The sequence below is a fragment of the Anguilla rostrata genome, chromosome 6 (genome assembly GCF_018555375.3).
Source record: "Anguilla rostrata isolate EN2019 chromosome 6, ASM1855537v3, whole genome shotgun sequence".
Classification (NCBI taxonomy): domain Eukaryota; kingdom Metazoa; phylum Chordata; class Actinopteri; order Anguilliformes; family Anguillidae; genus Anguilla; species Anguilla rostrata.
The window spans coordinates 29016863-29042523 of record NC_057938.1 but is presented as its reverse complement, the minus strand read 5'-3'; the positions used below and the strand labels follow the sequence as shown (position 1 = coordinate 29042523).

Here is a 25661-nt window from a genome sequence, read left to right as displayed (position 1 = left end):
TGGTAGAGAGTCCTTTGTCCATTGGTGGAGATCAGCCTCGCCCCCCTTCCTGATTGGCCGATGTTTGATATTTCATAACTTTTGAACCGTTTGTCATAGAGAACTATGGGTCGCGTCATTGGACTCAGTAAAGACCTAGCAACCGCCTAGAACTCCATAGCAACCCCCTAGCAACATCCTAGCAACTGGCTCTAACTCCATAGCAACGACCTAGCAACCCATAACAACCAGCTAGAAAAGCCTAGCAACCATCTAGAATTCCATAGCAACCACCTGGAACACCATAGCAAATGCCTAGCAACACCCTAGCAACCGCCTATAACTCCATAGCAACCACCTAGCAACATCCTAGCAACCATTTAGAATAACTGGCGGGGCCAGACCGCGCCTAGCGGATATGGCCTTGAAAGGACCAGACGAAGGCTAAACGGGGCCATGTTTGGCTTTATGTCAGACATGGGTATGGGTTGCATTATGCATCCCAACATTCGCTTAAATCATTTAGACAGGGATGGGACACATCTAAATTTAGAGGGTAACCGGTTGCTTCTGAAAAACATTAGCAAAGCCCTGGCCTTAGCGCTCTGATGATGGTCTTATTGTAACGCCCCAAAGGCTCTTTTAAGAGCCACCCACTTTTTAAAAAATAGCATTATTCCTGTAAACGGCGCGCATGTAGACTCCCGGTGCTGCGTTAGCTAACGCTAGCTAACTAGGTAGCCTACGTTAGCTCTACCTATTAGCTAGCTACGTTAGCTAACGTTCTGGCTAACGCCCGGCGAACAAATGTTCTAAACAACTAATTTATTCGTAGTGATTAGAAATGTGTCCTTTGGCAGAAGGTTTGCTAAGACTTTCGTTTTCATACGTAAATTCTGTAGCGGTGGCTAGCTGTAAGTACATATCAGCGTGCTGTCCGTTGTGTTGATAAAAACGTACCGCTGGTCTGGGAAGGTGCATAGGTATAAGCACTCGCCTACCACTGCAGAGACACGGGTTCAATCCCCGGCAGCGGTACTTCCGGCTTGATCAGACGTCCCTACGAACACAGTTGGCAGTGGGAAGCCGGTGAGGGTATGAGTCCTGATCGTTGCATTAGCCTACTGGTTGATCGGGGCGCCTGTTCAGTAGGGAGGGGATCTGGGGGAGATATCGTGAACCTCCGCACGCGTTACGCTCTACCAGTGAAAGTCCCCAGACTGACAGAGGACAGTGCATCGACCAGGACTGTGATACACACGGAGAATTGGCATAAGAAGTAAATTGGGGGAGAAAATGGCACACACATAAAAAAGCGCGCATGTTAATGTAATTATGAAGTAGTCTACAGACAGTGATATTTTCACACCCACCACTCTCTTTTTTTGTGAACACCCACCACTCTCTCCTAAAACTAGAAATTGGAGAGACAACCCTCCAATCGGTGATGTCATTGGGATGTAAAATCTGGAGCTGCTCTATAGACAATGAATGGGGCTCTGAGTTTATGAGGCTATAAAATGTTTGTGAGCTCTTGCACCCAAATGAGGATTCAATTCTGGTTCAGACCTTCTAGCAATGCTAGATTATAAATGTATTTTGGGTATTAGAGCTCACATAGACATTGTATGGCCTCACAAAGTCAGAGCCTCATTCACTGTCTATGGAGCAGCGTCTTAGAATGCTAGTGCTAACAAACAGTCATGGCTTTAATGCGATAATGAGAGCACTTTCGGTTGACCTAAAAAAACGATATTAAAATAACAAAAATAGACGTGCTGTTATACCTGGTTAGAAAGCTTATGCTCTCAGCTACTGAATAAACGAATTTTCAAACAAGCCAGACTTTGCGTATTTGCATGCTAGTGCTAACAAAGAGCGAATACGTTCTATGACATGATGACATAGCTTTCGGTTGACCTAAAAAAACGATATTAAAAAAACAAAAATAGACGTGCTGTTATACCTGGTTAGAAAGCTTATGCTCTCAGCTACTGAATAAACGAATTTTCGAACAAGCCAGACTTTACTAAAAAGTACAACAACGCCGTCAACAGCACGTGTGCAGCAGCTTCAGGTCCGGTATAACTCCAGAAATTTGGGTCGGCTAACACGTAGTAGGCTATCCTGTGTCTATGAGTTCGTATCTAAGGTAACAGATTAAACTCTGAATTGCAGCACAGTTAAATGTTTTTATTTGAATGGTAAAAATGAGCTGAACTTAACGTAAAACCATAAATCAATCACATTAATCTCCCTAGCCCTGTCTTGCTTTTTAAAATGGAGCGGTTGTGCAGTGCAGATATAACGTTTTTCCAAGACCCTCTGAAGTGGCCAGCTAGCTTTATGATTCGCCGTCACTCGTCACAGCATACCGTGAGTAAATCGCTGATCTCAAGTATTGATGAAGGGTTAATTTAGCTCTGAATACGTGTGTTGCAAATGAACTCGTTGCCGTGATGTTATATCATGTATACCATACTATGTCTCTGCTCATGCTACAGAAACTGTTCGCTCCGTTCAGCACAAAGTTGACTTTGCGTTGGCGGCAACCACACATCACAATTTCTGCAGGAATTGTCTAGTTAGTGTGGTTGCCTTAGGGCAACTACACTATTATTATTGCACATATTATTATTAGTGTGGTTGCCTCAGGCAACTACACTATTATTATCGCACATATTTATTATTATTATTATTCCACCCATTTTTTGGACCGCTACTCCTCCCAGAGTTTTCACACCACATACACGTGCCATATGTCAAAATGACCGGCTTCTTTGGGAATCGTGTGCTATTACTTTGTGGAAAGTTTCGCTGCACGGTTTTTGAGAAATATTAATTTTTATGCCCAATTTTTCCCCATAGAGATGAATGGAGAAGGTGACGTCATTCATATGCGAACGGTGAAGTTACAGCATTGGTCGGCTTTGCACACGTGATGCGGTCAGCTCTACGGTCTCAGCAGGCAGGATAGGAAATAGCTGATTGCGGAAGTGAAAGAACGATATTCAAAATGAAAAATTACAAATGAAAACGCTGTCAGCTAGGTATATCAACAAACATATGGCTTAGGCATAACCAGAAGTCCTCAATAATAATAGTATTTCACGAGACATTACGCTAATTCGTTGACGACGTTTCGTCACATGCAGCGTCTTAGAATGCTAGTGCTAACACACAGTGAATGGCTTTTATGCGATAATTGAGAGCACTTTCGGTTGACCTAAAAAAACGATATTAAAAACCAACAATATACGTGCTGTTATACCTGGTTAGAAAGCTTATGCTCTCAGCTACTGAATAAACGAATTTTCAAACAAGCCAGACTTTCCGTCTTTGCATGCTAGTGCTAACAAAGAGCGAATACGTTCTATGACATGATGACATAGCTTTCGGTTGACCTAAAAAAACGATATTAAAAAAACAAAAATAGACGTGCTGTTATACCTGGTTAGAAAGCTTATGCTCTCAGCTACTGAATAAACGAATTTTCGAACAAGCCAGACTTTACTGAAAAGTGCAACAACGCCGTCAACAAAACGTGTGCAGCAGCTTCAGGTCCGGTCTTACTCCAGAAAAAGACTTGTAATACCACACATACTGCATTGAGTGCTCTGTAAGTTTGTAGTACAAACTGCCTTTATCTACACATCGTCGATCTAATAGGTGAGAGAATAAGCTTTCTAACAATGTATAATATGTCAATTTTGACTTTTGTAATACCGTTTTATGTTCCAGCGAGTTGGAAACTTTGGTCTCTTTATAACTGCATTACGCATTCAGCTAGTGAAAGCAACGCTTTCTCACCCCAACGCATTTGCTACAGTACACAACTCCGCTCGCTTGTTCATGCACCCCTCGTTATAACAGAAGTTACTAGTACTGGCTACCAGCCGATGCTTATTCACATAAGCCGTATGCAACTATTTTAACACATTTCTCGCCTCATTTTCTTTCTTAGAAATTTGGGTCGGCTAACACGTAATAGGCTTACCTCTGTCTATGAGTTGGTATCTAAGGTAACAGATTAAACTCTGAATTGCAGCCCAGTTAAATGTTTTTATTTGAATGGTACAAATGAGCTGAACTTAACTTAACACCATCAATCAATCAAATTAATCTCGCTAGCCCTGTCTTGATTTTTAAAATGGTGCGGTGGCGCAGTGTACATATAGGGTTTTTCTAGACCCTCTTAACTGGCCAGCTAGCTTTGTGATTCGCCGTCACTCGTCACAGCATACTGTGCGTAAAACACTGATCTCAAGTATTGATGAAGGGTTCATTTAGCTCTGAATATGCGTGTTGCATATCAACTCGTTGCCGTGATGTTATAGCATGTATACCACACTCTGTCTCTGCTTATACTACAGAAACTGTTCGCTCCGTTCAGCACAAAGTCCACTTTGCGTTGGCGGCAACCACACTTCACAATTTCTGCAGGAATTGTCTAGTTGCACATATTATTATTATTCTATCTTTCCACCCATTTTTTGGACCGCTACTCCTCCCAGAGTTTTCGCACCACATACACATGCAATATGTCAAATCGAGCGGCCTGATCGGGAATAGAGCGCTATTACTTTGTGGAAAGATTGCTTGCACGGTTTTTGAGAAATATTAATTTTTATGCCCAATTTTTCCCCATAGAGATGAATGGAGAAGGTGACGTCATTCATATGCGAACGGTGAAGTTACAGCATTGGTCGGCTTTGCGCACGTGATGCGGTCAGATCGGTGGTCTCAGCGGGCAGGATAGGACATAGCTGATTGCGGAAGTGAAGGGTAAAACGGTATTCCAACTGAAAAATTACAAATGAAAACGCTGTCAGCTAGGTATATCAACAAACATATGGCTTAGGCATACCCAGAAGTCCTCAATAATAATAGTATTTCACGAGGTATTACGCAGATTCGTTGACGACGTTTCATCAGGTGCAGCGTCTTTGAATGCTAGTGCTAACAAAGAGCGAATGCATTTAATGCGATGATGAGAACTTTCAATTGACCTAAAACCGATATTCCAAAACCAGAAATAGACGTGTTATACATGGTTAGAAAGCTTATACTCTCACCTACTGAATAAATGAATTCTCAATCAAGCCAGACTGTACTAAAAGGACAACAACGCCGTCTACAACACGTGTGCAGCAGCTTCTGGTCCGGTCTTACTCCAGAAAACGATGTCATCTTGTAATACCACACATGTTGCTTTGGGTGTTGTCGAACTTTGTAGTACAATCTGGCTTGATCTACACTTGATCGATCTAATAGGTGACAGAATAAGCTTTCTAACTGTGTATAATATGTCAAATTTTACTTTTGTAATACCGTTTTATATCCCCCCGTATGGGAAGTTTAGTCTCATTATAACTGCATTACGCCTTCAGTCTGTGATAGCATTGAAAGCAATGCTTTCTCATCCCAACGCGTTTGCTACAGTACACATCTCCACTTGCCTGTTGATGCACCCCTCATTAAAACAGAGGCTAGTAGTGCTGCCTACCGATACTTATTCACAGATGCTGTATTTAAATGAGTTAAAATGCAACTATTTTAACACCTATTTCTCGCATCGTTTTTGATATTGGAAATTCGGCTTGGCTAACACGTAATAGGCTATTATCCTCTGTCTATGAGTTGGTCTCTAAGGTAACAGATTAAACTCTGAATTGCAGCCGAATTAGATGTTTTTAGTTGAATGGTTTATGATTCGCCGTCACTCGTCACAGCATACCGTGAGTAAAACACTGATCCCAAGTATTGATGAAGGGTTAATTTAGCTCTGAATATGTGTTGCAAATCAACTAGTTGCCATGATGTTATAGCATGTATACCATACTCTGTCACTGCTTATACTACAGAAACTGTTCACTCCGTTCAGCACAAAGTCGACTTTGCGTTGGCGGCAACCACACTTCACAATTTCTGCAGGAATTGTCTAGTTTAATATTATAATTTATTAAATCTTTTGGATGTAACATGGGGCGGTATGGTGGTTTGAATTTCGGCTTGGGGCCTTTCTGTGTGGAGTTTGCAAGTTCTCTCCGTGTCCGCGTGGGTTTCCTCTGGGTACTCCGGTTTCCTCCCACAGTCCAAAGACATGCAGGTAGGCTAATTTGAGACCCTAAATTGCCCATACAGTAGGTATGAGTATGTGAGTGAATGGTGTGTGTGTCCTGCGATAGATTGGCGGCCTGTCCAGGGTGTATTCCTGCCTCTCACCCAATGCACACTGGGATAGGCTCCATTACCCCCCGCAACCCTGCTCAGGATAAGCGGGTGTAGATAATGAATGGATAGATATAACATTTTTTAAAATCTTGTGAATAGTATAAAATTAATCCTTCGTATTGATACTTTGTGACATTTTATAAGATCTCCTCATGCTATATTTTTGTACAGTTATATACTTGTGGTTATAATTTGTTTAAGAGCTATACTGTGTTTTCTCATTTATTTTTTCAAAGTTATTTAAATAAAAGTGTTTAACTTCTGATATAGTTGATAGATATTAATAGTTTAAGAGCCTTTACTGTTTAATCAAAGGGAACACATTAGGGCTACTTTATTACACAATACATATAAAATTAGTCTGTTTACCATAGATAAAAATAATAAAGTATAAAATAACTAAAGAGAAAGAGTTTGTATGATCGATAAAATCAGATTTATATATGTCTCAAGTGGGGATCAAACTCATTACCTCTGCATTCCTACCCTAAAAAGAAAAATGTAGTGATTTTCAATAATTCTGCATATTTGTTTTAGAAAATTGCTACATGAAAAGACATAGAGAGAAATCCTAAACTTTTTCAATTTTCCTTTCTTCTTCATTTTTAGGGGTCCAAGCAGCGAAGCTGGTGGAACCCTATTGTATTTGTTAGGATTATTAGGGGTCCAAGCAGCAAAGCTGGTGGAACCCTATTGTATTTGTTAGGATTATTATGAGGGGTCCAAGCAGCAAAGCTGGTGGAACCTATTGTATTTGTTAGGATTATTATGTAGGGGTCCAACGCACGAAGCTGGTGGAACCTATTGTATTTGTTGATTATTAGGGTCAAGCAGCGAACTGGTGGAACCCTATTGTATTTGTTAGGTATTATTAGGGTCCAAGCAGCAGCTGGTGGAACCCTATTGTATTGTTGGATTATTAGGGGTCCAAGCACGAAGCTGGTGGAACCTATTGTATTGTTAGGATTATTTTAGGGGTCCAAGCAGCGAAGCTGGTGGAACCCTATTGTATCTGTTAGGATTATTAGGGGTCCAAGCAGAAGCTGGTGAACCCTATTGTATTGTTAGGATTGATTATTAGGGTCCAAGCAGCGAAGCTGTGGAACCCTATTGTATCGTGTAGGATTATTAGGGGTCCAAGCAGCAAGCTGGTGGAACCCTATAGTATCTGTTAGGATTATTAGGGGTCCAAGCAGGAAGCTGGTGGAACCCTATTGTATCTTTAGATTATTATTAAGGGTCCAAGCAGCGAAGCTGGTGGAACCCTATTGTATTGTTAGGATTATTAGGGTCCAAGCAGCGAAGCTGGTGGAACCTATTGTATTTGTTAAGATTATTATAGGGTCCAAACAGCGAAGCTGGTGGAACTCTATTGTATTTGTTAGGATTATTAGGGGTACAAGCAGCGAACTGTGGAACCCTATTGTATTGTTAGATATTATTAGGGTCCAAGCAGCGAAGCTGGTGGAACCCTATTGTATCTGTTAGGATTGGAATCAGATTGATTATGTATTATTATTAGGGGTCCAAGCAGCGAAGCTGGTGGAACCCTATTGTATCTGTTAGATTTATTAGGGGTCCAAGCAGCGAAGCTGGTGGAACCCTATTGTATTTGTTAGGATTATTAGGGGTCCAAGCAGCGAAGCTGGTGGAACCCTATTGTATTGTTAGGATTATTATTAGGGTCCAAGCAGCAAAGCTGGTGGAACCCTGTTGTATTGTTAGGATTATTATGTAGGAGTCCAAGCAGCGAAGCTGGTGGAACCCTATTGTATCGGTTAGGATTATTATTAGGGGTCCAAGCAGCGAAGCTGGTGGAACCCTATTGTATCTGTTAGGATTATTATTATTATATTATATTATATTATTATTATTATTATTAGGGGTCCAAGCAGCAAAGCTGGTGGAACCCTATTGTATCTGTTAGGATTATTATTAGGGGTCCAAGCAGCGAAGCTGGTGGAACCCTATAGTATCTGTTAGGATTATTAGGGGTCCAAGCAGTGAAGCTGGTGGAACCCTATTGTATCTGTTAGGATTATTATTAAGGGTCCAAGCAGCGAAGCTGGTGGAACCCTATTGTATCTGTTAGGATTATTAGGGGTCCAAGCAGCGAAGCTGGTGGAACCCTATTGTATTTGTTAAGATTATTATTAGGGGTCCAAACAGCGAAGCTGGTGGAACTCTATTGTATTTGTTAGGATTATTAGGGGTACAAGCAGCGAAGCTGGTGGAACCCTACTGTATTTGTTAGTATTATTAGGGGTCCAAGCAGCGAAGCTGGTGGAACCCTATTGTATCTGTTAGGATTATTAGGGGTCCACAAGCAGCGAAGCTGGTGGAACTCTATTGTATTTGTTAGGATTATTATTAGGGGTCCAAGCAGCGAAGCTCGTGGAACCCTATTGTATCTGTTCGGATTATTAAGGGTCCAAGCAGCAAAGCTGGTGGAACCTATTATTGTTCGATTTATTATTATTAGGGGTCCAAGCAGCGAAGCTCGTGGAACCCTATTGTATCTGTTCGGATTATTAAGGGTCCAAGCAGCAAAGCTGGTGGAACCCTATTGTATCTGTTAGGATTATTATTATTATTAGGGGTCCAAGCAGCGAAGCTGGTGGAACCCTATTGTATCGGTTAGGATTATTATTAGGGGTCCAAGCAGCGAAGCTGGTGGAACCCTATTGTATCTGTTAGGATTATTATTATTATTATTATTATTATTATTATTATTATTATTAGGGGTCCAAGCAGCAAAGCTGGTGGAACCCTATTGTATCTGTTAGAGATTATTATTAGGGTCCAAGCAGGAAGCTGGTGGAACCCTATTGTATCTGTTAGGATTATTATAGGGTCCAAGCAGCGAAGCTGGTGGAACCCTATTGTATTGTTAGGATTATTATAGGGGTCCAAGCAGCAAGCTGGTGGAACCCTATTGTATCGGTTAGGATTATTATTAGTGGTCCAAGCAGCGAAGCTGGTGGAACTCTATTGTATTTGTTAGGATTATTAGGGGTCAAAGCAGCGAAGCTGGTGGAACCCTGTTGTATTTGTTAGGATTATTCGGTGTCCAAGCAGCGAAGCTGGCGGAACCCTATTGTATCTGTTAGGATTATTAATATTATTATTATTATTATTATTATTATTAGGGGTCCAAGCAGCGAAGCTGGTGGAACCCTATTGTTTTTGTTAGGATTATTAGGGTTCCAAGCAGTGAAGCTGGTGGAACCCTATTGTATCTGTTAGGATTATTATTATTATTATTATTATTAGGGGTCCAAACAGCGAAGCTGGTGGAACCCTATTGTATCGGTTAGGATTATTATTAGGGGTCCAAGCAGCGAAGCTGGTGGAACCCTATTGTATCTGTTAGGATTATTATTATTATTATTATTATTATTATTAGGGGTCCAAGCAGCAAAGCTGGTGGAACCCTATTGTATCTGTTAGGATTATTATTAGGGGTCCAAGCAGTGAAGCTGGTGGAACCCTATTGTATCTGTTAGGATTATTATTAGGGGTCCAAGCAGCGAAGCTGGTGGAACCCTATTGTATTTGTTAGGATTATTATTAGGGGTCCAAGCGGCGAAGCTGGTGGAACCCTATTGTATTTTTTAGGATTATTATTAGGGGTCCAAGCAGCGAAGCTGGTGGAACCCTATTGTATTTTTTAGGATTATTAGGGGTCCAAGCAGCGAAGCTGGTGGAACCCTATTGTATCTGTTAGGATTATTATTATTGTTATTATTAGGGGTCCAAGCAGCGAAGCTGGTGGAACCCTATTGTATTTGTTAGGATTATTAGGGGTCCAAGCAGCAAAGCTGGTGGAACCCTATTGTATCTGTTAGGATTATTATTAGGGGTCCAAGCAGCAAAGCTGGTGGAACCCTATTGTATTTGTTAGGATTATTAGGGGTCAAAGCAGCGAAGCTGGTGGAACCCTGTTGTATTTGTTAGGATTATTAGGGGTCCAAGCAGCGAACCTGGCGGAACCCTATTGTATCTGTTAGGATTTTTATTATTATTATTATTAGGGGTCCAAGCAGCGAAGCTGGTGGAACCCTATTGTTTTCTTTACGGCAAGCGACATCCATGGCGACGCAAGTAATCTGACAACGTAGGGTCCAGTTTTTATCAGTGAGGGGAGCGTCTGTACGTCGGGGAAGCAATGGAAGAAAAAAGTGTGTTACTAAAAGCTTTTTTACAGGATGAATAATTACTTTGGCATGGGTCCTTTTGAAGACAATATCTGGTGAGTTCGTTTAGTCTTCTGTCGTTCTGTCGTAGTCTTGTGTCGGCAAATTTCATTCAATGAAATCCCAATTGCTTTCTGAGAGCATAACATATATAATGCGCTGCTGCCTCCCCTGGACATGTTGTCTCAATGGATTTGGGGGTGTTTTGAAAACCTTGGACCCTCCACTCTTCAGATATGGTGTCACTTATATCAAATAAGCGCCATAGAAAATGAAACTTATGTAATTGCGACTTAATTGAATGAAATTCACCTATGTACTGCATGTTCAAACCCCAGCCACATTTTCTATGATGCTTATTTGATATAAGTGACACCATATGTGAAGAGTGGAGGGTCCAGGGGAGGCAGCAGTGCATAGTTGATGTTACAAGGTAACACAGAATGTTGAAGTAATGCATTTTAAATTACTCTAATTCTTCCCTTACCATTCAGTTAAACTCATGTACTGATGTAATGTTGTATAGCATATTGCAATAATAATTAAAAATAATGAGTGTATTTTATCTTTAATTCTCCATTTAAATGTTTGCATTGTCATTGTTAAAAATGTAGGGAAAAAAATTGAAAGAATGAAGACAGATTTGTTTGTAATTAATATTAGTGTTGTGAATAGTTTTACAATGTCTGTATTTAAAATCGAAGTTGTTTTAATATTGTACAAATAGAAAACAAATAGTTCATATTTTAGGACAACTGCAGTCCGATTTTTCCTTAATTAATTTCATTTTGCTGAACGCAACAGTGGTTTTATCGAAATTTTCAGACCCGCGCGAAAGTCCTTACTGTCGCTAGCTTCACACTACTGTAATATTCCGTAGCAACAAGATAAGCCCGACATTAGCCCTAAAATATGCCAATACAGCAGTGAAAATGCTGCTCACTGAATAACGAAATAAGCGAGACTAAGTTGTTTAAAATTATACCATGTCATTCTACAGTCAATATCTGGGACTAAATAAATATAAATATACAACCTCACCGTTGGTTTTACGCGTAGAGATGGCCCTTTTGAGACTGAGTGGTCATATATTGTTTTGGACAGTCCATTTGTGAAATATACGCGCATCTGTGATGCCTGGGTTGGCTACCTTAAAAAATAGCTGTGCGTAACACCACACCTGTTGTTTACGGCCCTTTTTAGTACAGCCTGGCTTGATTGACAATTCATTTATTCAGTAGGTGAGAATATAAGCTTTCTAACGATGTATAACATGTCTGATTTTGCTTTTGGAATAGCGTTTTATCGGTAAGCGTAACGGAAAATGTTCTTATCATCGCATTCACTTGCGCATCTGGGGCAGCATTAAAAGACGCTGCACCTAACGAAACGTTGTCAACGATTTTCTTAATTTCTTGGAGAGTACTATTATTATTGAGGACTTCGGGGCATGGCGAAGCCATATCTTTGCTTATAGTTTTCTGACGCAACAGAAGCGGATAGGACTTTGTCATTGATTTACTGTCTCTGTCTCTATACTACTGAACACAGATAAAATGTCATATTGCTATGTAAGTATTACTGCTCAAAATATTTCAGTTATATGTTATTTTTGAAATTGAGTGTCTTTAAATAGGTTAGTGGTATTATATAATGTGGATATTGCACACTGTAGTGTTTTTGTGATTCAGCAGTGATAACGAGAGTGTTGGAACATTGCCAAAACGTGGTTGATGGTTGAAAATTGTTTTCATATAGTCCCATCCCCATCCGCCATTATGCTGAGATACAGCTAAACCATTTTTATTGATAGTATTTGAGTTTCTCTACAAACACGCGAAAACACGCTGGTATAATAAAACAATGATGGTCAATATAGCCTATATATAGTCCGCTTCGTTCTGTTGCTACCATAATATAACAAACTTTCTTGTGTAGCTGCAGTTTCTTGCCGCAATTACTAATATTGAATATAAACAAAAGACGCAATTTATGCTGTAGTCTGCCAATGTCGAAATAAATGATAAGGTAAGCTACTCTGCGCTCAGCTCGCAGAGATGACGAGTTGATATTTCGTTTTTTTTTCAATGTCGTCTTTATTATTTGAAATATGTATTATTATTCTATCTGTCTCTGAGGCGCTCTGAAGTATGCATTCTCTGCTAAGCTGAGCAATGGATTGGAATATGTGTCTGACGTAGTGTTGCATAGTATACCGAAACTTCAGCACTTTTTCGGTACTTAAAGAAGAAACGGTTCGGTATTACAATTTTCCGACGTTCGGTAGTTTTATGTCAAATATAAAAGCCAGGGAAATGTGTCTCCCACATTACTGATTGAGAGGATGAAGTGTAATTTGTTAGAATCTTCACTAGATGGCAATAGCAACTAAGGTTGCCAAGTGAGGTGACGTTGCACTTGTGCACTCACTCGTTGATACAGCGTAAGCTTCAACTCAGTTCACTTCAGTAGTAATAGGTGTTCTAATTTGGAAATATTTTATTATAGGAAGATGCTGTATTGTTATTAAAATATGCTGTTTTTAGATCTATTTAAAAGTGAAAGACCTGTTTAAAGATGATTTAGTTTACAATTGTTTAATTTTTGAAATATATTTAATATATTTTTCTATTGTTTAGTGTTGTAACACTATAGGCCTATGCTTATTAATATGTTGAACAGGCTTCAACTTAAAGGTTGTTAATAAACCAGGTTTTTAATAAACTGTGAATTCGAAAATGAGGTCAACCCTTTTGGACATTAGGTTTCTGATCTATGAAGGTATTTTCAGTATTGTTAGGTACTAAGTATTGAATCAATATTATTTCAGTATCGAGTATCGTGATACTACACCTGGTATTGGTATGAACGTCAAAATTTTGGTATCGTGACAACACTAGTGTGACGCCTTTTTTAGCATGGAAGCGCTGCAGCTGTACATACACGCTGGGCCATATATGTGTTACAACATCCCATCTAAGTGTTACGACATAGTAAAGGCCTTTACGGGAAGCGGCCAGGACACATCCATGGCGACGCAACTAAGTCATCCGACAGCATCTCTTAGCACAAAATTGGCCGTAAGTCATCAATATTTTATACAATCATCAGGATATTCAGTAGATATGTTGGGTGAAGGCATATGATCATGAGGAAAAAGCCATTTTAAAATCGCTCCATAGGGGGCGCGATGGGGCCAATGCTTGGACCCCTCCCAATGCCGCTTGCAGCTTTAATTCCTCTTCTTTTCCTTCATTTTTTTCTTTTCCCTTCTTCCCTCCATTTTTCCTTCTTCCCCCCCTGAAGTAAACTATTGTTCCCCAGCACTGGGTAGTGTGTCTGTCTGTCACACTTTTGGATGACTGACAGGCTAGGTTCGAATCTCCCCTTGGACTCATGAAAATCCCTCACTCATTGCACAGCCTTGCAGGGTAACTAAAAAAAACATTTAAACTATTGCTTTTGCATCTCCATAATCTTTGCAGGAAACTCATTTATATTTATGAAATACAAATAAAATACACCCAGACTTTACACAGTTCAGCTTTCAGCATTTTAACCGAGTTTAATGTTAACTAACTTGCTAATGAAATGACAGACCGCATGTATAAGGTTAGTAATGCAGATGGCTGTGAAATGAATAAGCACAAAAATAATAAGGTACATCCATGCTTTAGAGAGTTCTGATTTGGAATTTTGGCTGAGTTTAACATTAGCTACCTTGCTAATGACTCATAGGATGCACATGCAAAATGACGTATCTAGAAGTGCGCTCATTTAAAAGAGCAACTTTTTTGCTGTACCTACGTCTCCTTCACTAGTAGCTCACTGGGCGGTGCGTCTATCTGCAACAGTTTTGGATGTGTGACAGGCCAGGTTTGAATTTTCCCTCAAACTCATGAAAATTCCTCACTCATTACACTGCTTTGCTGGGTAACTAAAAATAAAACATTTAAATTATTGCTTTTGCATCCGCATTATATTTGCAGGAAACTCATGTATATTTCTGTAATACAAATAAAATAGACCCACACTTTAAACAGTTCCGCTTTCAGCATTTTACGGAGTTTAATGTTAGCTACCTTTGCTAACAACACGACAGACCGACTGCATAATTTTACTACTGGAGACGGCTGTGAAATTAACAGAAACAGTAAAATCAGCGTTGCACTTTGGTCCAGTAGGTAACGTTATTACCGGCCATACAAAAACTGGCGCAAGATAAGGACTTCTTCACAGCAGGCTTGATTTTCTCAAGTGACAATGTTAAATGGATCATTCTGTTGTTTCTACTGTTCCATACTTTTTAACTAGGCTACTGTCGCCATGCTGTTATGCCACATTTCTAAATCAATTCATTTTATGTCCTCTACCAACATACAGGCAATTAGTAGGTCTGTCGTGTACAATAGCCCATTAAAATGCTTCCATTTAAAAATTTGACATACACTTTAATTTCTTTGTCATTCATGATAAAGGGAAAATGACTGACTTCATGCTTATGCGTTTCTTTCAGCTAGAATGTGTGTTAGCATGCATGTAATGTGTATGCATGTCTCTCATAGCCCACATTTATATGAATTACTGTTATCACTAACTCATAACAAATGCAGTACAAAAAGAAATGATATCTGATGAAAAAAGTTTACATACACCTTGGCTAAAGACATTCAAACTCAATTTTTCACAACTCCATACATTTCATGTTACCATTTCCTGTGTTAAGTCAATTAGGGTATCTACTTTATTTCCATAATAGGTAATTTTAAAATAATAGCTAAGAGACAGATTTATTTCAGCTTTTATGTACTATATCAGATTTTCAGTGCATCAAAAGTTTACATTGCCGGAATATTTGCCCATTCCTCCTGACAGAACTGGTGTAACTGGTGTTTGTGGGCCTTCATGCTCGGACATGCTTTTTAAGTTCAGTCCATAAATTATCTATGGGATTCAGGTCAGGGCTTTGCGATGGCCACTCCAGTACTTCCAGTTTGTTGTCTTTAACCCATTTTGTTACAACTTTGGTGCTTAGGATCATTGTCCTGCTGGAAGACACAGTTGGGACCAAGTTTTAACTTTCTAGCTGGTGTCTTGAGGTGTTGCTTCAGTATTTCTAGACAATGCTCCTTCCTCATGATGCCTATCTATTTTCTGAAGTGCACCAGTCCCTTTTCCAGCAAAACACCCCGACAACATGATGCTGCCAGTTTCACAGTTTCACATGCTTCACAGTTGGGATGATTAAAAGCCTCATCCTTTTTACTCAATATATAGTGCTGATCATTGTGGCCAAACAGTTCAATTTTTGTTTAATCTGACCAGAGAACACTCCTCCAAAAGGCTAGGTCTTCATCCTGGTGATCACCTGCAAACTTCATCCTGGCTTTTTTATACTGGTCTTGGAGTCGGGGCTTCTTCCTTGCGTGACAGCTTTTCAGGCCATGGTGATGTATGATTCACTTAATGGTGGATGCAGATACTTTGGTACCTGATGCCTCCAACTCCTTCACCAGTTCCTTTCAGGCCAAAGTTTGTTCAACCCTGGGAGTTAATTTGTACCTCCTTCCTGAACGATGCAGTGTCTGTGTGGTCCCAATATTTTTATATTTGCATACAGTTGTTTGTACAGATGCTCATGGTACCTTCAGTTGTTTGGAAATTGCTAATAAAGAGGAACTGGACTTGTGGAGGCCCACAATTTTCTTTCTGAGGTCTTGGCTGAGTTGCTTGGATTTTCCCATGGTATCAAGGGCAAAAAGGCAGTGGCTCTAAAGGTAGGCCCTTAAATACAACAACAGGTGCCAATTAACTCCCAATTAACCCCTAATTATGACAATTGGCCAGAAAAATCAGAAGCTTCTAAAAAGTTATTACATCAATTTCTGGAATCTTACAGGCTGTTTAAAGAGACAGTGAACTTGGTGTATGTAAACTTTTGACCAACTGGAATTCTGATATAGTGATTTAAAGCTGAAATAGATCTGTCTCTAATCAATTGTTTTAAAACTTACCTCTGATGTGAACAAAGTATATACCCGAATTGGCTTGCCAAAAGAAATGTATGGTAACACGAAATGTATGGAGCTGTGAATAACTGAATTTGAATATCTTTAGCCTAGGTGTATGCAAACTTTTGGTTTCAACTGTAGGTGGCATTTGCCAGCTGACTGAGCTTGGTCTGAAATGGTGGCTGTGTGGCAGTAGAATCTAAGTAAATGTGCTCGTTAAATCATTAATTGGATTTCAGTGAGTGTGGGAACTTGGACTATTAAAAATTTCATACAAAATAGTTTGAATGCAGTTTTGGTGTCTGCATTACCTTAGAATAGCAGTAAAACTGGGTAGCACTAGGACTGCCTTGGTTAGACACATACCTAGGCAGAACTAGTCCCCACGGTGGTGGAATGACCTTCCTGTGCAAGTCAGAACAGCAGAGACCCTGGCCGTCTTCAAACGTAGACTGAAGACTCACCTCTTCAAGCTACATCTCACCTCATCACCCCCCACTACCCTCTAACATCCATTAAACCTCAACTGAGTAACCACGCGTCATGTTATTTTCATGTAACTAGGTTCATCTACAACTAGGTGGGTGGGGGGTGGGAATTTATATATATTTAAAAAAAAAAAAAAGGTACAATTCACACTTTTTTGCAAAGTTATACCTATTGTAGCTCTCTTGCAGGAATGTTGTAAAGCGCTTGTCTCTGAGTTTTGTAATGCACTTGTTGTAAGTCGCTCTGGATAAGAGCGTCTGCTAAGAATCTATAATGTAATGTAATGTAATGTAGTCCTAAAAAACTGAGATAAAAAACCTTGCCTTCTTTCTTCTAGACCCCACAAGTCACTACTGGTACGTAACCACTCATGCCTACAATAAACCCTGGGCAATTTATATGCTTTGGTGTGATTGCTACTCAAGCATCACAAGCACGTGTTTTAAAAAGAACAACACACAGTCTTGACAAACTGTTTACTGTAACCATTTAAGTCCATTCTTAGAGTAGATTGACAGGGCGAATTGAGGTAACTGACCCCTGTGGTAGACACTAAGTGATGCAATGCACAAACAAATTGTAGACAGTAGACTTGGAGACAACTTTATTGAGAATATTTCACTTTTAACTGGCAGTTGAACTGATAATACTGCAAATTGCTTTTTCAGACCCACGTAGGCTACTTCTGCCTTTATTCCACTAAAATGACAAGTCAAGTAGTATGAGGGGTGGAAGTAACAAAAATAATGAATTAAACGCTGAATCGATTAAACTGAAATTCTGAATCAAATAAAATGCAATCAAATAAAATATTGCAAAATCAAAAAATTATTAAATGTTGAATTGATTGAATTGAAATTAAAATAAATGTAGAATCAAATACAATATTGCACTTATTTGCATTTTATTTGATGCTATATTTAATTTAATTGCATTCTATTTGATGCAGTATTTAATATGATTACAATTTAATCAATCTGATGGACAGCAAATCCAATCACCACCGCTTTAATCAATTCATTGCGGCTTAATGCGACATTAATACGTTATCATACTAATTATCATACTAATATCAATTTGATGGCAGTTACATGTTTTTAGAGACTGTCAACCAAAAGATCTCACCCACCGACATAGCCTAGGTCTATGCATTTGACGCTTGACAGCTCTTGCCGGACTATCTGGATTATATGGATTCTGTTGAGCCGGGGTGAGCCGCCAGTTCCGCGATAGGGGATGAATAACGTAATTACGAAAATAACGTTATTTACCTTAGATAAACATTGGATCGTGTGGCCCCCCCCCCCCCTCGTGGTCGTGTGGCCCCTCCCTAGCGGTTGTGGCCCTAAACAACTGCATAGAGCATTTACACCACGGGCCAGCCCTGATTATGGAAAATGTTTGGTGTGTGACTTCATTGTGTCTGGCATTGAGCTCAAAAATTCTTTACATTCCATTATTATCATATCACCATTCATATGAATAAAAACAGCTAGAACAAGTGAGTTTGCTGCGTCAACATAGGCTACGGATCGACTGTTGCGATGCCTAGCTGAGCGCACATAGCAGTTAGGTATTGTGGCAGCAATTGACAGCCTATGTCAGCTGTCACATAATGGGGGTAAGCAGTTAAGGTACCACTTTAGCGCCACAGGTACAGAAGTAGCTAACCTTTGCCAATTGTAGCAGTTAATGTTAGCTAGCTTGAAATTTTAGTTCACAGTCGGCTGTTTTTTTCTTCTCTGTTTTCTCTTGCATTTGGACATTTTTGGCCCTTTCAACCATCCCTACACAAGGTATTAGAACATGGGAAATTCACCCAGCAGCACAGCTAATATTCACATAGTTTGGCCTGCAAATAGGGCCATCTCAGAACCAGGGTTGTTTCTAGAATGGTTTAAGAGATGGGAGATTGCGATCGCGAACATAAGGTATTTGCTCCCCCTTATTTCGAACAGAGCATAAACTGATTGTCAAATATTCACAATTGGATGTGTTGGTTCAACCAAGATATGTTCATGGGCTAGCCCAGGATACTATTAAGTGCAACAGTGATTGACTGGGAACTAAAGTCACAAGCTAGCTAACATTCACAGCTACAGTGGACACTAGTTAGCTACTATTGTAGGTTAAAGTTGCAAACATGGCGCTAGCCTACCCTAACTGCTTACCTGTGTGACAGTAATTGACATACAGCAACTTTTGTCAGGCATATGGAGCTACCTAACCGTTATGTGTGCATAGCTAGCTAACCAGCTAATAATAATAAGTCACCTAAAGCTTGTTTTATCAAAATGTCATGCACACTGAAATCACACGGCAGACATATTTTTCATAATGGCCACTTATCCATACTATGCGCAAAAACAGGTCTGTGCACATCCTGCGGTTGGATAGCAGTGTTGCCAACTCTCGGGAGACATGAGTCTCCCCCCACCCCCCATCCCACTCCTTTGGTTGTTGGGTTCAACCCACGGCTTCAGAATTTTCAAGAGACTTTGGCTGGATAACGCAAACAACAGTGGGGGGGTTAATTTGATTGACACTTGGTGAAAATGTAATTGCCATCGAATTGATAAACATGGTAGTGAAAGCAGCAGTGAATTGATAAAAGCGGTGTCAACTGTAATTGCAGTGTATCAAATTTATTAAACAGCAAGCAAATTAAATATAGCATCAAATAAAATGTTATTAAATTAAATATTGCATAAAATAAATGCAATTTAATTAAATATAGTATTTGATGCAATATTTAATTAAATTGAATTTTATTTGATTCAACTTTTAATTTAATAGCATTTTAATCGATTCAATGTTTAATTCATCATTTCTGTTACTTCCACTGGTAATAAAACAGGTCTGGTGCATTTCACGTTTGATGTATTATTAAGAGAAATAACAAAAAAATGGATATACGATCATTTTCTAAGATAATTTATTGAAATATATTCACACAGATGTGGGGAATATCTGTATCAGCTCTCTCTCTCTTATGGGGGAATGTCAACAATGTCAATCATACAATTCTCCTTGCCAGACAGTAGAACTTAAGCAGGAAAGTAAACTGAGTGGTTAGCTTGCCAACAAGTATGTTACTCTCTCTTGAAGAGCTTCTAGGCCAAGTAGTAACAACCGGCCCCTGCTTTTGTGTTCAAAGTGGCAACCATTGTCTGACACCCGACCACACACTGCAAGCATTGCACATTGTCGTCTTTAGTAAAGCAGGTGCCTGGAGCATGCACATTAGTTTGAGGCTATATCTCTGCACTCAGTACAGGTAGACATTTGGCTGAGACCTCCTTTCAATCAGGCGGAGAGCTACTCTTATTCCAATAAAATCACAATTTCCCTGTTCTAGGGCTGCATTTTAAGGAACTAGCGTATGGCCTAAAATGCTCAATTTCATTAAGGGCATGGTCAGATCCACTTTTGCAAAATAAAGCCACAAAGTTCAAGAGATGAACATAGTGGCTTAATTAATTGATACATGAGTCTTGGGCATAACATCCAATCAACCAGTCAGAGTGCCATCTTCTATTCTTTAATGTGACAGTGTAGGAGTCATGGGAAATAAAAGAACAGTGAGACTTTATTGACTGCAAAGAAAACGCGATGTCGTTTTATTTCTAAGCTCCACAGAACCAGGAAAAAACAACAGTCGCAGGAGTCCCACATCACCAAACAGCGAGTCTCTTAACAGAATTTTGTTTGATTAACACAACACATCTCCGCCCGTAACATTGGACAATAACAGTATTGAGGTAACACAGTGAATTATGTATTAGTCTCTATGTGGTCTCCACCACAATGGCGGATTTTAGAAGACAAATTTACCTCTTCATTCATACTTTTAAAAAAGTTTAATTTTCTTAATTTGACTTTTTTTTTTAGTTCTCTTTAAAATCATTTTGTTTATTTATAGTTACACATGAAATAAATGGGGTTTTAATTTCTGTGGAAACTTGGAAATTTGAAATAATCTGCTTTTTGTATCGTATTGAAAAAAAAAAAAAAAAAACCCCAGGAGTGTAGTTGAAAAACGTTGCAATGTGTTAAGGTAAATTAAATTGTCAAATAAATGCAATGTTTACTGGGAAACTGTGGACTTCTTTCAATCAAATAAACCAGTCTGCTGACCAGGCTACCAGGCTTGGTTACTAGGCTAATCTTCTGCCAGTTCATTCCTCCTCACCCATGCTGCTGGTGTATCTTGGTTCATTAATTGGCATCAGCACGTATGGAGGACTAAACGTGCCAAAATGAAATAAATAAATATGGAATTATATGAATAAATATATAAATAATTATATTGGTTAATAATTTTATAAATACTTTATTTTATTTAGAAATTATTAAATAATTGTCACCTCATAATTGTCCTTTTTCACAATAATGTGATTATATTTTATAAGTTATACGTTGTATTTCCAAATTTTTTAATTTCATGAAGAACACTAAAGGCTGTTTTATACTTCTGCATAGTACACGTAAAAATGGGTCAGTGTAGGGGTTGTGCGAAATGTGCGACATGTGCGGCGGTTGCAGACGCAGACCTCCTCAAGAAATTAAAAGCGCGTAGTTAGTAACCAGTGCCTGCATACGCCGTAAAGAAGATGATTGGTTGACTGCTGACATGAGGTCACTGGCATATGGCTTTGACTAACAGGTTATAACAGTTGATTCACAAAACCGATAGGCAACGTTAAATATGCGACTAAAAGCGCTTTTGTTAGGTGAATGTCTTCGTTGCAACAAGTTACATCTAGCTGAGCATTTTTGTGGTCATTGGTGCAGTATTTAGTAGGTTTTGAAATACGAATGAAGGTGTTGTCTTTTGAACTATAATGGTCAGTAACAAATTGTAATTATGTGGCCTGCGCAACCTGTGCAATATGTCGCACAAATGATTTGGCCCTTCGCGTGTGCCGCACACAACGAAAACTATGCAGACTACGCAAAAGTATAAAACAGCATTTAAATGGTCCGGCGTGTATGCAGAGCTGCAGCGCTTCCGCGCCACAACTAAAATAGGCGTCGCACACACATATTCCAATCCATTGCTCATCTTAGCAGAGAATGCACATTTCAGAGCATCTCAGAGAAAAATAGAATAATAACACATAAATACACATTTCAAATAATAAATACGACATTGAGATAAAACGAAACAAAAGACGAAATATCAACTCGCGACCTGCGTGCTGCGCGCAGAGTAGCCTACCGTATTATTTAATAAAAAGCGATAAAACGCTTTTCCAAAAGCAAAATCAAACATGTTATACATCGTTAGAAAGCTTATACCCTCACCTACTGAATAAATTAATTGTAAATCAAGCCAAATTGTACTAAAAAGGGCGACAACGCCGTAAGCAACAGGTGTGGTATTACGCACAGCTATTTTTGAAGGTAGCTTACCCAGGCATCACAAATGCGCGTATATTTCACAAACGGATTGTCCAAGACAATATATGACTACTCAGTCGCAAAAGGGACATCTCTACGCATAAAACCAATGGTAAGATTGTATATTTATTCAATGTTTAGTCCCAGATATTGACTGTAGAATGACATGGTTTAATTTTTTTTTTAAAAACTGTCTCATTTATTTCGTTATTCAGTGAGCAGCGTTTTCACTGCTGTATTGGCATATTTTAGGGCTAATGTCGGGTTTATCTTGTTGCTACGGAATATTACATTACATTACATTACAGGCATTTGGCAGACGCTCTTATCCAGAGCGACGTGCAACAAAGTGTATAACCATAACCAGGAACAAGCGTGTCGAAAACCCTAGAGAGAAGTACTGTTCCAAGTGCAGGGAACAACCGCATAGTTCAACTTGGACCCTGTAGGTTAAACTGATTAACACTAACACAAACAAGAACAGCACGCAGTCTAAAAACGAAATATCAACTCGCCATCCCTGCTACTTGCGTACTGCGCTCAGAGTACCGTAATATTTAAGTAGTATTATTTACTACAGCATAAATTGCATCTTTTGTTTATATTCAATATTAGTAATTGCAGCGAGAAACTGCAGCTGGAGACACAAGATAGTTTGTTATGTTATGGTAGCAACGGAACGAAGTGGGCTATATATGTATTACCGTCATTGTTTTATTATACCAGCGTGTTTTCGGGGGTTTGCACAGAAACTCAAAACCTATCAATAAAATGGTTTAGCTATTTCTGAGCATAATGACAGATTCAAAGACTAAACGAACTCGCCCGATAATGTCGTCAAATGGATCCATGCCAAAGAAAAGTAATTATTCATCCTCTCAAAAAGCTTTTACTAACAAACTTTTAGTAGCCTAGCATGCACTCTGGATGGCACTGTCTTTCATTGCTTCCCCGACGTTCAGACAGCACTGAGAGTTTGGCACTTTTCAGATTCCCTACAGAAATAGCCACAATGACCACAGACTCTCAACCCTTAAAAACACCCTCTGAAACCATTTCAACAGAATTTACAAATAACTTCACATATTAACACAATAAAGACCCAAAATGGATTTTGAATTTTTTCCTTCTTCTTCTGTTTCCTGCCTGATTACATCATCGTAAATGCTCCAGAACCACATAGAATACATCTCCCCATTGGACATTTAGGTACATCAGCCAATAAAAACATCAGATACAGGCGCATATATATATATATAATATATACTCTATGTGTGTATATATATATATATATATATATATATATATATACTCTATATATATAGACGCTTTCAACGGTAACAACATAAACAAACGTTACTGCGCATGTGCGTTGTTCTGGCCCTAACTTAACTTCCGGCAGACTTCCGCAAACAATAACAACAGAGTCCCTTTAGACTATTTCTGATAACAAGCAAAATAAATAACAAGTAAATTATGTTAGCTAGCCAGTTAAAACTATGGCAAGCCAGGATTATTTGGGGTTACCAGTCGAAGAAAAGTACCGTTACTTGGCCAAACTCAAATGCGATAACGTTACACTACCAGAAAAACAAGTGACAGAAACAGATAACTGTTGACAGTATTGCACCTTGTGGAGCATCATACATTCCTTGCATAATCCATAACTGTTCTGGGTTACATGCACATTCCTGTGTAAAAAGTGCACTTTTTCTAGGATATTGCTTAAAAACGATGATTACATGAGACACAAAATTGGGCTAGTGCTGGGCAGCATGTGTAGCCAATGCAATTACTATAGGTATTTATTTGTATAGCATGCATTGATGGAAAAACATTGTGGCTCTTAATAGTTTGGGTCATCTTGCTAGGTTACCACAACAAAAAATTATCAGGCAATGTAACGCTGTCAAGTCATTTGAAACAGGTATCATAACGTTCGTTCAAAACGTAGCTATAGCGTATCAACTACTAGCATTGATTTAACGTTTCTGTGTATAATTTATACAATGTTAGCTACGTTTAGCTAGCTACAATCAATTTAGTTAGCTAATTGTTCATAACTATTGAAGGCTTGTTACTGGTCAGCTAGCTATTAGCTATCGCTTATCGTGAGTTTGTTACCTGAAACAAGGTTAGTGCTACAGTGAGAGCACCTATTCGACCACCTTCGTTCGACAGACAGGAAAACGTAAACTGATTTGCAACTATACATGAAATAGGTGAAATATCGGTAACAACCTGTACCTAGTTAAGTAGGAAAAAATGTCCTTGTTATCCTCCCGTGGTTATTTTTTCAACACTTTCAGGATTTTTTTTCTGTGCTGGCAAATAAGTCAGAGGTGGTCCAGCGCTAGCTTTTGGTTGCTAAGGGGACGTGTATCCACAACCCTATATAAATGAATGGAACTTAACATAAATTTGCTAGCATACTGTACAAGTGTCCTATCTTGTGTATTTGAGGTTAATATGAGAAAGTGTGGTCCCTATCAGCACGTCTAGGAATCAGTACATATTCACTGTTGTAACTCAAGTCGCAGGACGCAAAATAGCCGTTGGGAAAGCAGTTTGAAAGTATGAAGCAACGTCTGCGCCATTGGCTTTAATGGGTCACGATGAGATAATTACGAGCGTGTTGCTAAAGTTGATATAGTAAATAAGCCGGTATTAGTATTACTAAATGTGTATGTATGAAGTTGGTTTATTTATTTATACAGTTTATTATGTGTATTTTTACAGGACTTACATTTCGATAGGTAACGATGTGCAGTTATTTCTCAAAAATACGAAGTAACAATGGGCAAGCACCAGCTATAATAATCGCAGGGATTCAAGCAATTCGTTTCACAATTCCCTAGTGGGGTTACAAAGTTAAATAATGTATTTTTACAAATTTTCGAAATGGCATTTGTTCCAAGTTGCACCCCACAGCACAACAACCTGAGCCCAACGTCAGTCTGCTCATCAGTTTAACTTTCCCTCCGTTTGTAATCGGTGCCATATTAGCCAGTAAACACAAACCCAATAATAAACAAACACAGGCCGGAAGTTAATTTAGGGCCAAGCGCATAACCTTGGCAACGCGGGTGCGTCCGATGAAAGCGTTTATATATTGTGGCGGTTTCGCGAAAAAGCGAAAGAGACGGAGACTGGCTTTGCTGTTTTCGAATCGCTCCCGGGGAGCTTCGCTTTATTTGTGACATCCCTTCCAAAGAGTAATTCGTAGACTGACCATCATAGCTGCGCGAAGCCTGATTTTATCAAAACCCGGGTCGCCGTGATTGGCTACCGAAGTACCGTAGACGAACCAATCACACAGCCTTAACGTCACATCACACAAAGGTTGGAC

General features: G+C 39.2%; 1 protein-coding gene across 1 annotated transcript in view; it reads right to left on the bottom strand.

The window, feature by feature from the left end:
- LOC135257879 (saccharopine dehydrogenase-like oxidoreductase) overlaps window positions 1-25443 on the bottom strand; it is a 385462-nt gene extending 360019 nt beyond the window's left edge. Inside the window, exon 1 of the mRNA XM_064341105.1 lies at window positions 24437-25443. Coding sequence (XP_064197175.1) covers window positions 24437-24527 — 91 coding nt within the window. The 5' untranslated portion in view covers window positions 24528-25443. The remainder of the gene's footprint in view (window positions 1-24436) is intronic.
- Between the last annotated feature and the right edge of the window lie 218 nt (window positions 25444-25661).